The 14005-nt window shown below is 37.0% G+C and overlaps 1 protein-coding gene across 5 annotated transcripts in view; it reads left to right on the top strand.

Annotated features, from left to right (window-relative positions):
- The window catches only part of LRBA (LPS responsive beige-like anchor protein), a 756962-nt gene that overhangs the window by 123884 nt on the left and 619073 nt on the right, over positions 1 to 14005 (top strand). For all 5 annotated transcript variants that reach the window (XM_027513423.1, XM_027513426.1, XM_027513425.1 and 2 more), the window contains exons 15-17: positions 1700 to 1779; positions 3118 to 3180; positions 6954 to 7051. In XM_027513423.1, coding sequence (XP_027369224.1) covers positions 1700 to 1779; positions 3118 to 3180; positions 6954 to 7051 — 241 coding nt within the window. The remainder of the gene's footprint in view (positions 1 to 1699; positions 1780 to 3117; positions 3181 to 6953; positions 7052 to 14005) is intronic.

The following is a 14005-nucleotide window of genomic DNA, read 5'->3' as shown; positions in this document are numbered from 1 at the left end:
TTGACAAAACTGTGTTAGCCTTTGCCCTGCTTCCTTTTGTACTCCAAGGTCAAACTTGCCTGTTACTCCAGGTTTATATTGTAAAAGAGGGTTAACCAGGGTTAATAGGCTGATAGTTCCAGTAGAATTTGGTGCAGGGGCTCAGAGTATGGCCCTGCTATTTTGTCAGCTTGTCTCTCTCCATTTCCCAGCTCTTCTGTATTGGCTCTTTCCATGTAGTTTCTCTCTCTGTATTAGCAAGCAGCCACCCTACCTTCACATCCCCACAGCTTTAAATCTAGCAGGAGTACCTGCCTGTATCAAGCATTTCCAGCAAAAGTCCTTTTAGTCTCTTTGTTGCTCACTGGCTGTGATTGCATCGTGTGTCTATCTGCATGACAGTGTTCTTCAGATTGCCCAGAAGAGGAGGCCCTTCTTACCCCCCAGAACACATGATCTGAGTGTGAAGATGGGTTCAGTCCCTTTATAAGAATTGAGGGCTGTTGTTTTAAATCAGGAGATAGGTGCAGGAGAGTGAAACAATATACATTCTGATTTTTTACTCACATGCTTTGGTTGTTCAATTATTCACAAAGATGAGGTTTCATATTTGTACAATATTGTTTTAAATCCCTTTCAAAATAAACTAGATTTATTATCAGACAGTATGCTATCATTTAGAAAGCTATGAGGACACATGAAAGTTCCATGATCTTGTTTAAGCTGGCATGTTGCAGCAGATCTAGAACCAAATCATTATTTCCTGATGGTGTGTGTCATGTACTGTCCTGGGTGTTTGCATTATATTCTGGCCTTGATTTTCTAACTGATTAGCGATCTTGGGAAAGTCTCATACTTAAGTGAGAAAGCTGGCCAAACTTTATGATTCTGTTGTAGCTCTGTAACCTTTTCTTTGTCTAGGAATCGTCATGTGGAACAAATTTTAAACAATTTTCTTCCTAGTTTAATTGATCTGTTCAGGGTCGTGTTGGTCCTGTGCTTTGGTGGTCTAGGAACTAGCTGTAAATAATGATTAGTGGGGGGAAAATTGCAGAAAATATGAGGCAAGCAAGTACCTGAGTTAGGATCTTAGGACAATGAGTATTTGGTTTCAAAAGCTTTCTGTTTGGGAATTATATGTTTCAGACATGAAAATTGACTTTAATGTGAGCCATGTGTGACCAAGGACTTTTTCAAAAAGAGAAGGAGATGTCAGAGGTGGTCAGCACGATGTTTCCCGCCTTCATGGGTGATATTGTGTTGACGTGTACTTTTTGCGGGTTTTATATTAGCTTATACAGTGGTAACAGTGGAAAAGTTTTTTCATACTAAGTTCACATGTAAAGTTTAGACTTTCTTTTGCTCTTTTTCCTTTGTAAACTTATGTTACCATAGTAAGATTCCCAGAGAGTCTTTTAAAGCTAAATGTAAATTTGTTACCTTATCTTTCTGTTTTGAGATTCCTTTGACCTTAGTCAAAAACAAATGTCTTCATTGCAGTTTTTGTGTAACTGATTTTGTACATTAGAAACACTACATATGCAATCACGTTGAGATTGAATGCTTGTTTTTTCTAGAGACATTAAACTCTTCAGGAAAGTTACCTTTATGTTCCTTATAAGTAAGTGGGAAAACTGTTGGGAATGGGAATTTTATACTTCGCTTCGAGGTTTTTGAAATACTCAATGTGTGTGCATATGTGTTTGTCTTTTTTTAAAAGATGGACCGCGACCTAATCTAAAAGAAATGTTTTCTCTACGAGCATTCTTGTTGATGTTTATTAAGCAATTAGTAATGAAGGTGAGTTCACATTTCTTATCCTATAGCATGTGTTTGTTGTAACATAATTTCACATAAACCACTCTGTTGGTTTATTTATTCTTTGCTCTGTTAGTGGGTTTCCAGAGTGGAAAATACTTTGAAAGGTATTTATTTCCCTGTTTGTTTTTTCTTATTGTTTCTTAGGCATATATCGATAAACATTAATGCAGAATTAGAGATTGATAATTGTAACATATATGAATTTCTATTGGAGTTCAAGTGTATTCATACTTTCATTCAGCAAGTATTTACTGAGTTGCTAGTAGTTCCTACTAGTCTTAGACCTGGTGATACAACAGTCAGCAGAGCTGCTCAAAAGGAGGAGGTTTCATTTTTAGAGATTCCCTGTATCTGACATCCAGATTTTGAAAAATAATTTTCCTGTATAAAAACACACTGGATAGAAATGATTACATTTTGTTCCATTTCCTTCCACTATCAGTAAAGTAAAATTTAATATTATTTTTCAGGAAGATGTTTTGGTTTTATAAGATGCCAACATATAAATATATTTGTTCTCAATATTTTATTCAGTATTTTTCTATATCATTTTATTTTGTATTCTTTATAGTTTAATGTTTTATTAGCTGCCACATAATATTGTGGTAAATGGACCTAACTGTTGGTATATCTTTCAGAATCAGATATCTTATTTCCGTTTATTTAAAAATTTATCCTTTACATTGTCTCTTTATGTTCTTTCCTAGTGTGTTTTGTTTCTACTTATCTTATTGTTCTTTTTTGAAATTTCATGTTTGTTTTATGATCAATAGTACAGTACCTTGGAAATTTTCATAATGCATTCATACTAAAAAGTGCAGTATTTTTCCCACTGAAATTACTACTCAGTTTTTAGTACCTGACATTTTAACTTGGTAATTTTAGAAACTGCTCATTTCAGTCTCCAAATTTAATAGAAAAAGATAAACAGAAAAGTTATCTTCTGTATTTAAAGGAGTGATGGGTGTAATACCCTTATACTTACCTCAGTGATCGTTTTTGCTTACTTCAGAATTCTGAAGCTCTACTAGATAGGTTATCATCTATCCGTATTATAAGGCGCTGAAAACAGTGCTGACGTCTAATCTCTTTTGACTTTCTACATTGTGTTGCCTACTGCATGTCTTTAGTGCTTCCCTGAGTTTTTATTTTAGGTTTAGATTATTATTATTATTATTTTTTGGTTTAGATTCTATATTACATTATTTTTTTATGTTTATAGCAACTGACCAAGTTGGCAAATCTGTGTGTGTAATTTTCCTTTTCAAAAAAGTTTTTTATATGTAAGTATAAAATACTTGTATTATGTTTTTTAAGGATAATGGAGTAAAGGAAGATGAACTACAGGCCATTCTTAATTATCTACTCACTATGCATGAGGTAATGTGAATTTTATATGTTGGGATTTTATTTTTTGAAGTTATATTATGGGTTTTTTTAAACAAAAAAGAGTTAAAGAACTCTCTCATTAATGATGTAACTATGCCTGTACCTGTGCTCAGAATGGAGAGTAAATGTATCTAGGAACTAAATCTTAGCAATTTATATTTAAATATTCTTTATTACCACAACATGCCTCTGTGAATAAGCTTGAGAGGCTTTAAAAAGTATTAAAATTAGATCTCATTAACCTAATAAGACTAAAGAATAACCTAATAACCAAAAAATACTTTCAGTGTATTTCCAGGTACCAGTATAATAAATGGAAAAATAGATAACAAAAATGACTACAAATGATTAGACTTTTGAATTCTTAACATACTCTTCCCACTGATTTTGCATAATCAGATGCTGTTAAATCACTCATTTATAGTTGATTTAAAATTATGTGGTTGTAAAGGAGGTTAAACAGGTTGAAATGTCTGGAGTTTTTTCCTTTAGAGAGTTGGGAAAATTTGATATATGCCCGATGTAGTCTAAATAAATAATACAATTAAATGTATTTTATATAAGTTAAATCTGGAAGTGAATTTCATATAAAGCGTGGCGTTTATATGATAACTGATATTCCTGCGTATAATTCATGTTTTAAGAGTTAACATATTTGTTACAGCATGAGAATAGTGGCTTTTAAAATCATTAGTAGATAAGAGATGTGGTTTGGATCTGTCTTTGTTAATTGGGGCAGAAAAGAATGGGTTAAATTTCTTGGTAGCATCATGTTTGACCGAAACATTAATAATTATGATTTCTTTTTCCTCTTGAGTAGGGTAGTCTCTTTTTAGATTTTCTTGACCATTTGGGACCAAAATATTTCATAACTGAGAAACTGGAAGTCACAGTGATCTGTTACCCCGAAACTATTAAATCAGATATTTTTTGGGTCTTTCAAATCACACTTTTCCAAAGCCCCAGTGCCCTACCTCTAGATGATTTATTTAGCATATTGAGAATTAAATATTGAAGTAGCTGCCACAGCGAGAATTAAAAAGCAGTGAATGAACCTGGACTCAGGGCACCATAGGGATGACTGCCTGCTGCTTTCCTTTGTATCTGTGGGTTAGTAATGCCCAATAAGGCCCGCATGAGATATGAAATAGTCAACAAAGACTGTGAAGGGTTTTCTTGAAATTTGTAGATTTCAGAACTCCTATGTGCTTATTCTTGTGCTGTTCTGCAAATGTTATCAAATTATGCCATATACAGAAGTGTGTTCACCCAATAAACATCTATTGATCTTTCCCTGCTCATGCTTCCCTTTGTGTCTGATTAAGCAAAAGTAAAAGAAGCTGCATAGGAACAATTTTAAAGTCCAAAGAGATACCAACTTTGTTTTAAGGCTGCAGTAGCTGATAGGAAATCTTCTTGTTACCTTCTCCAGCCTTCTCTCTGGAGATACAGCAATAAATTCAGAAACCTGTTAGCTAACACAGGCATTTTAAACACTTCTCCATTGCTTCTTATACTACCTGCCATGCCTAACAGTGTATCATTTAAGATTTAAAAGTACAAATCCAGAGAGGGGAGAAAAATATGCCGCCCCAAACAAAAACCCACCTTAAAGTTTTGGGAAAAAATTTTGCTTCCCTGTTCTCCACTTGGGTGATGAGACCCCCAACACCACTGCGATGTCCATTTTAAAAAATGTCAAGAGGCAGTCTGTACGCAGATGGGCTTGCAGTATATATTTCTGTGGCCCAGGTGGTGAGTCTAGTGGTGTTTATCACATCATGTCTGCCTTGGACAAATTAAAAAATGAAAAGTTTATTATTACCACGTATATAGATAGAGAAAAAGTAAGAGAATTCTAGAAAGAAACATAGAAAAGGCGTAGAAAAAATAGCAAAAAAAAAAAAGAAAAAGCAAGAGAATTCCAGAAAGACATCTATTTCTACTTCATTGACTATGCTAAAGCCTTTGACTGTGTGGATCACAACAAACTGTGGAAAATTCTTTAAGAGATGGAAATACCAGACCACCTGACCTGCTTCCTGAGAAACCTGTGTGCAGGTCAAGAAGCAACAATTGGACATGGAACAATGGACTGGTTCCAAATTGGGAAAGCAGTACATCAAGGCTGTATGTTGTCACCCTGCTTATTTAACTTATATGCAGAGTACATCATGTGAAATGTCGGGCTGGATGAAGCACAAGCTGGAATCAAGATTGCCAGGAAAAATATCAATAACCTCAGATATGCAGGTGACACCACCCTTATGGCAGAAAATGAAGAAGAACTAAAGAGTCTCTTGATGAAAATGAAAGAGGAGAGTGAAAAAGCTGGCTTGAAACTCAACATTCAAAAAACGAAGATCATGGCATCTGGTCCCATCAGTTCATGGCAAATAGATGGGGAAACAGTGGAAACAGTGACGGACTTTATTTTCTTGGGCTCCAAAATCAGTGCAGTTGGTGACTGCAGCCATGAAATTAAAAGATGCTTACTCCTTGGAAGGAAAGCGGTGACAGACTTAGCATATTAAAGAGCAGAGACATTACTTTGCCGACAAAGGTCCATCTAGTTAAAGCTATGATTTTTCCAGTAGTCATGTATGGATGTGAGAGTTGGACTATAAAGAAAGCTGAGTGCCGAAGAATTGATGATTTTGAACTGTGGTTTTGGAGAAGACTCTTGAGAATCCCTTGGACTGCAAGGAGATCCAACCAGTCAATCCTAAAGGAAATCAGTCCTGAATAATCATTGGAAGGACTAAAGCTCCAATACTTGGGTCACCTGATGCGGAGAACTGACTCATTGGAAAAGACTTTCCTGATGCTTGGAAAGATTGAAGGTGGGAGGAGAAGGGGACAACAGAGGATGAAATGGTTGGATGACATCATCGACTTGATGGACATGAGTTTGAGCAAGCTCCAGGAGTTGGTGATGGACAGGGAAGCCTGGTGTGCTGCAGTCCATAGGGTTGCAAAGAGCTGGACACGACTGAGGGACTAATATGTACTGATACCTTTAATACTAACCACAGATGATATGGGGCTTCCCTGATGGCTAAGATGGTAAAGAATCTGCCTGCAGTGCAGGAGACCCAAGTTTTATCCCTGGGTTGTGAAAATCCCCTGGAGAAGGGAATGGCAGTCCGGTCCTATATTCTTGCATGGAGAAGTCCATGGACAGAAGCTACAGTCCATGGGGTTGCAAAGAGTTGGACACGACTGATCTGCTAACACTTTTTCCCAGATAGGCTGTGAGAACTGTCTAGTTATCATTTCCCATAAGATCTGGTTTCAGAACTAGTTTCTAGAGGGACTTAGTGCACATCGTGGTCCTAGCTGCCCCAACACTACTACTATGTTCCCAACGTCTTCTTAGCATTTTGAAGCTTCAGTTTGTCTTTGTTGTAATAAAACAGAACAGCCTGTTTGTCCTTCCCTGCCAATTTCTTGATATGTAATCATTCCTTAAAAAAAAAAAAGAAACCTGTAAATCAATACCTGTTATAACAGTGGAATATGTTTTAAGAAATCTTGACACAGTACAATAGTCATTTTATATCTTTGATTATGAAATTGACTCTTTAGTGTTGTGTATTTTGAATTCTACAGATGAATATGTATATTAAATAGTGTGTTTTAAACAAGTGTATTTGTTCAGAAGCCTACTTATTTTTTTGATATTCTAATTCATTATTACAGAAGTAGTCATTGTTCAAATAAGTTGTTTTCCTTATTTAAAAAAAATTCTAAAATAATTTTAGGATGACAATCTAATGGATGTGCTACAGCTGCTTGTTGCATTAATGTCAGAACATCCTAACTCTATGATACCTGCTTTTGACCAAAGGAATGGGTTACGGTAAGAGTTTAACATTTCAAGAATTTTAATATATTTAATATAAGAGATTAGTTTTTAAATGATAGGTTCTTAGAAATGAAAATTGTTACTGGATCCTATAAAACAGGATATAAGATCCTTTTATTTCATGTCTTATGTTTTTTGAAAAATTCTTCAGCGATAGAGGCTGTGTTACTGTTTAACATGTGAGGACAGATCAGGCAAATCATTCCAGTGTTTGTATAGTTAATGCTGTTATACAGCTATTGTAAGGTCAGATTCTCTTAACAGACGTGTCTTTAGGTCCTAGAATAGTAATATACAATTGTGATCTAAGAGAAGATCTCTATGTCTTTCCTTTAAAATATAACGTCTTCCAACCTCAGTCCCAAGTCATCACTGTATTAGTCTGCTCAGCATGCTGTAACAAAATATCCTAGACCAGGTAGTTTAAACACCAACAATTTGTTTTCTCACAGTTTTGGAGACTGTAAGTCCAAGATAAAGGTGCTGAAGGGAGGCTTGGTGTCTGGTGAGGGCTTTCCCTTTGGAGTGTAGGCAGCCTCCTTCCCACTGTGCTGACATGACCTTTCTGTACAGGGCAGAAAGACAGCAAGTGAGAAAGCAGAAAGCTCTTTGTTTTTTTTGTTTTTTTTTTTTTTTTTAAATAAGGACGCTAATCCACTTGAATCAGGACCCACCTTTATGACCTCATTTAATTTTTGTTTTTTATTTAAATTTTTAATTGGACTGTAGTTTATTTACAATGTTGTTAGTTCCAAGTGTACAGCAAAGTGATTCAGTTGTAACTATACATATATCTAGTCTTTTTTAGATTTTTTTCCCATATAGGTCATTACAGAGTATTGAGTAGAGTTCTCTGTGCTCTACAGTAGGTCCTTATTTGTTATCTGTTTTCTCCCAAATTCCCCCCTGCCCCACCTCCTAATCATAGTTTTTTTAAATTCTCTGTCTTAAAACTTCTCTGTCATGTTTGTATCTTGTTCTGATGATAGGTTTACCCCTTCAGACTGTATTTTCTTGCCTCGTTTGCATGTCTTGACCTCCTTTAACTTAACTGATTTCTTCTCCAAATACAGCTACAGTTGAGCTTAGGGATTTAGTATATGAATTGGGGAGCACATATTCAGTCTGTAACAATTATCAGCAACAAAAGATAATACTTCTGTTTTAAGTCTTTCATTTAATGGGAAGGTTTTTGGGGCACAAAAGTTGAACACATAACTTTGCTGAGTGATCAGCTACAGTAAGTAATTTAATAATCTAGCTATAATAAATTTTCCATACCATGGATCATGGAGAAAGTAAGGGAGTTGCAGAAAAACATCTGCTTCATTGATTACACTGGCACCTTTGACTGTGTGGCTCACAGCAAACTGTGAAAAATTCTTAAAGAGATGGGAGAAATGGGAGTACCAAACTACCTTACCTCTCTCTTGAAAAACCTATATATGAGTAAACAAGCAACAATTAGAACCAGACATGGAAAAATGGACTGGTTCAAAATTGGGAAAGGAGTATAGCAAGGCTGTATATTGTAATCTTGCTTATTTAACTTATGTGCAGAAATGCTGGGCTTGGATGAATCACTAGCAGGAATCAAAATTGCCAGGGGAAGTATCAACAACCTCAGATATGCAGGTGACACCATTCTAATGGCAGAAAGTGAAGAGGAACTAAAGATCCTTTTTATGAGGGTGAAAGAGGAGAGTGAAAAAGCTGGCTTCAAACTCAGCATTCAAAAAATTAAGATCATGGCATCTGGTCCCATCAATTCATGGCAAATAGATGGTGAAAAAGTGGAAGCAGTGACAAACTTTATTTTCTTAGGCTCCAAAATCACTGTGGATGGTGACTGTAGTCATGAAACTAAAAGATGCTTGCTCCTTGGAAGAAAAGCTATGACAAACCTAGACAGTGTATTAAAAAGCAGAGCTGTCACTTTGCCCACAAAGGTCTGTATGGTCTAAGCTGTGGCTTTTCTAGTAGTGTACAGATGTGAGAGTGGGACCATAAAGAAGGCTAAGTGCCGAAGAAGTGATGTTTTTGAATTTTGCTGGAGAAAACTCTTTAGAGTCTTGGACAGCAAGGAGATTAAACCAGCCAGTCCTAAAGAAAATCAACTCTGAATATTGATTTAAGGGCCGTTGGTTAAGCTCCAATACATTGACTGCCTGATGCAAAGAGCCAGTTTATTGGAAAAGACCTTGATGCTGGGAAAGATTGAAGGCAAAAGGAGAAGGGGGAAGCAGAGGATGAGATGGTTGGATGGCATCATCAACCCAATGGACATGAATTTCAGCAAACTGGGAGATAGTGGGCGACAGTGGAGCCTGGCGTGCTACAGTCCGTGGGGTTACAAAGAGTCGGACATGACTTAGCAACTGAATGACAACAGCAACCAGTCTTTTATAACAGACTTTTGATTTGTTGTTTTTCGATACTTTGTGTATAAGATAGAAGAAGACTTTATGCATTATACTTAGGGAGTGCATTTTCAGAAATTCCCAGAGAAGCAGAACCAAAAGTGTTTGTGTGCATGTGTGTGTGTGTGAGAGAGAGAGAGACAGACAGACAGACAGACATGTATGTTAAGGAATTGGCTTATGTGATTGTAGAAGCTGACAGGTCCAAAATTTGCAGGGTAGGCTGGCAGGTGGAGATCCAGATAAGAGTTGATGTTGCAGTTTGAGATTAAAGTCTGTCTGCTGGCATAATTCCCTCTTCTTCTAGGGAGGTCAGTTTTTTGCTTTTCTATTAAGGCCTTTAACTGTTCAAATGAGGTACCCACATTATGAAGGGTAATTGACTTCATTCAGTCTACTGATTTAAATGTCAGAGTAAATGCTGACCTCATAGAATTATTTGGGAAATACTCCCTAACCCTAACCTATAATCTTTGCATCTTGTGATCCGTTAACAAATGTTGATTTTTGTTTTTTGTTTTAGCAGGAAAGGTCAGTCTTCAAGTTCTGCCTGTCCTCTATAAGTGGTTGTTCTCTTGTCCCTTCATTTTTAAAACCTCTCGTCTTCTTTAAGTTTTTCTTGTACACACACCACTCAGGGATTAAGGTGAGAACTGGGTGATAATTCACATCTTCTTTAGAAAGACTTGATTGATCCTGTGGTCTGAGTTTGTCCCATACATTGCATCTCTTAGGTCAGTTTGTGGCTTTTGAAGGTTTTTACACAGGTCTTGTGGATTCTTCCCCTTTGTTTGCTCCTAGTTATTTAGGAGTCTCCTACCTTCTCTAGTCTGTGTGTGCTAAGTTGCTTCTGTTGTGTCCGCTCTTTGTGACCCAATAAAGGACAGAAATGGTATGGACTTAACAGAAACAGAAGATACTAAGATGAGCTGGCAAGAAACACAGAAGGACTATACAGAAAAAATCGTCATTTTCCAGATAACCATGATGGTGTGATCACTCACCTAGAACCAGACATCCTGGAGTCCAAAATCAAGGGGGCCTTAGGAAGCATTACTACAAACAAAGCTAGTGGAGGTGATGGAATTCCAGTTGAGCTATTTCAAATCCTAAAAGATGATACTGTGAAAGTGCTGCACTCAATATGCCAGCAGATTTGGAAAACTCAGCAGAAGCCACAGGACTGGAAAAAGGTCAGTTTTCATCCAATCCCAAAGATAGGCAATGCCAGAGAATGTTCAAACTACCTCACAGTTGCACTCATCTCGCACGCTAGCAAAGTAATGCTCAAAACTCTCCAAGCTAGGCTTCAGCAGTACATGAATTGAGGACTTCCAGATGTTCAAGCTGGATTTAGAAAAGGCAGAGGAACCAGAGATCAAATTGCCAACATCTGTTTAACCATCAAAAAAGCAAGAGAGTTCCAGAAAAACATCTACTTCTGCTTTATTGATTACGTCAAAGCCATTGACTGTGTAGATCACAACAAACTGTGGAAAATTCTTTAAGAGATGGAAATACCAGACCACCTGACCTGCCTCCTGAGAAACCTGTATGTAAGTCAAGAAGCAACAGTTAGAACCAGACATGGAAGAACAGACTGGTTCCAAATTGGGAAGGGAGTTCATCAAGGCTGTATATTGTCACCCTGCTAATTTAACTTAATATGCAGAGTACCTCATGTGAAATGCTGGGCTGGATGAAGCACAAGCTGAAATCAAGATTGCCAGGAGAAATATCAATAACCTCAGATATGCAGATGATACCACTCTTAAGGCAGTAAGTGAAGAAGAACTGAAGAGCCTCTTGATGAAAATGAAAGAGGAGAGTGAAAAAGTTGGCTTAAAACTCAGCATTTAAAAAGTGAAGATCATGGCATCCGGTTACATCATTTCAATGCAAATAGATGGGGAAACAATGGAAACAGTGACAGACTATTTTTGGGGGCTCCAAAATCACTGCAGATGGTGACTGCTGCCATGAAATTGAAAGAACCTTGCTTCTTGGAAGGATAGCTGTGACCAACCTAGACAACATATTAAAAAGCAGAGACATTATTTTGCCGACAAAGGTCCATCTAGTCAAAGCTATGGTTTTTTTCAGTAGTCATGTATGGATGTGAGAGTTGGACCATAAAGAAGGCTGAGAGCTGAAGAATTGATGCTTTTGAACTGTGGTGTTGGAGAAGACTCTTGAGAGTCCCTTGGACTGCAAGGAAGTCAAGCCAGTCAATCCTAAGGGAATTTCAGTCTTGAATATTCATTGGAAGGACTGATGCTGATGCTGAAGCTGAAACTCCAATACTTTGGCTACCCAATGTGAAGAACTGACTCATTGGAAAAGATTCTGTTGCTGGGAAAGATTGAAGGCAGGAAGAGAAAGGGATGACAGAGGGTGAGATGGTTGGATGTCGTCATCGATTCAGTGGACATGAGTTTGAGCAAGCTCCTGGAGTTGGTGATGAATAGGGAAGCCTGGCCTGCTGCAGTCCATGGGGTTGCAGAGTCACACACGACTGAGCAACTGAACTGAATTGGACTGTGGCCTACCAGGCTCCTCTGTCCAAGGGGAGTTTCCAGGCAAGAATACTGGAGTGGTTTTCCATATGCTTTTCCAGGCCTCTAGTCTGTAGGAACCCATTTTCTTAATTCCTGTAAACTGAAGGATCGTTTTTCTCACGATATTAGCTACTTAAACTTCTGAAAGAAAATTACTCTGAGATATAGACTGTGGGTCAGATTTACAAGAGAAAAGTAAAAATTCAGACTCTTACCTATAAAATGTGTAATGCCTAAGTATTAACTTCTCCACACCAATGCACCTGCTTTTTTGTAGTCTTCAGAGTACTTGCAAAATTACTTTTCTATTTGTCTGTAGTTTTTAGTTCTGATACATAGGAAGAGAAGCTCTGTTGTCCTTACTCCATCTTGGTTGGTTGAATGTATATGTTCATCGTTACCCTGGCATTCAGAATATTTCACTGCTGTCAAAATCTTCTGTACTTTGCCTGTTCATCCTTCTCTCAGCACCCCCCACCCACCAAACCCACAACCACTAATCTTTTTATTGTCTCCCTTGTTCTGCCTTTTCTAGAATGCCATATAGTTAGTATCATTTAGTATGTATTTTTTTCAATCTGAGGCTTTCAACCAAAAGGCTTTTCATAGCTTGATAGCTCATTTCTTGTAGGCCTGAATAATATTTCATTGGTTGGATGTCTACAGTTTATTTATGCATTGATCAAGGACATCTTGGTTGCTTGCGAGTTTTTGCAGTTACATGTAAAGCTGGTATAAACATGCATATGTCAGTTTTCCCTGAAAATATGTTTTCAGTTCCTTTGGATAAGTACCACAGAGTGCAGTTGCTGGATTGTATGGTAAAAGTGTATTTAGTTTTGTAAGAAACTTCCAAACTGTCTTCCAGAGTGGCTATGCTTTCAGTTTCTTCTGAGGGTGATAATTTGTGTTGCTTCTCCCCCTCACCAGCATTTGGTGGTGTTTGGCCATTCTAATAGGTGTTTTATTTGTGTTTTCATTTGCATTTCCCTATGATATGGAGCATCTTTTTGTATTCTTATTTGCCATCTGTGTATCTCCCTTGATGAAGTATCTATTAAGTCCTTTGGCTTGTTTATTGTTGGTATATAGGAAAGCAATTGACTTTGGATATCAATTTTGTATTTTTCAACCTTGCTATAATCGCTTCCTATTTCCATGATTTATTTTGTCAGTCAGTCCTAGATGTTCTTCGTAGGTGATCATGTCATCTGCAAACACGGATTGTGTTATATGTTCCTTCGCAGTCTGTACGTATATTTACTTTTCTTGCTTTACCACTTTAGGAAGAAAATTTGGTATGATATTGTAAAGGGATGGTGAGAGGGGACAGTCGTGCCTTTCACTTGATCTAAGTAGTAAAGAATTTTTTTCCCATTGAGTGTGATGTTAGCTGTAGGTTTTTTGTAGATAGTCTTTATCAAGTTGAGAAAGTTAACCCTCTGTCCTTAGTTTATTTAGAGTTTTTAACATGAATGGCTGTTGGATTTGTAAAAATTTTTTTTTTATCTACTGATATAACTGATAACTTTGCTTATGTGTTTATGTGATGATTACCTTAATTGATTTTCAGATGTGAAACTATCCTTGTATACCCAGGATAAATCTCACTTGGTCATCGTATATACTTATACTTTTTTGGATTTGATTTGCTGATGTTTTGTTGAGGATTTTTCATCTCTATTATGTGAGATATTTGTCTAATGTAAGATATTGGTCGTTTTCTTGCAGTGTTTTCTTCTGGTTTTGGTATAGGGTAATGGTGACTCATAGAATGAGAGTAAGTTAGGAGTATTCCTTCTGCTTCTGTGCTCTGATGGAGCTGGTAGAGAACTGGTATCATTTCTTCCCCAAATGTTTAGTAGATTTTACCAGTGAATTCCTCTCGGTTTGGTACTTTCAATTTTGGTGGTTATTCAGTATCTTTAGTAGATATAAGCCTATTCATATCTTTTATTTTTTCTTATGTA

The sequence above is a fragment of the Bos indicus x Bos taurus genome, chromosome 17, assembly GCF_003369695.1.
Source record: "Bos indicus x Bos taurus breed Angus x Brahman F1 hybrid chromosome 17, Bos_hybrid_MaternalHap_v2.0, whole genome shotgun sequence".
NCBI lineage: Eukaryota > Metazoa > Chordata > Mammalia > Artiodactyla > Bovidae > Bos > Bos indicus x Bos taurus.
This window is presented reverse-complemented; position numbering and strand designations above follow the sequence as displayed.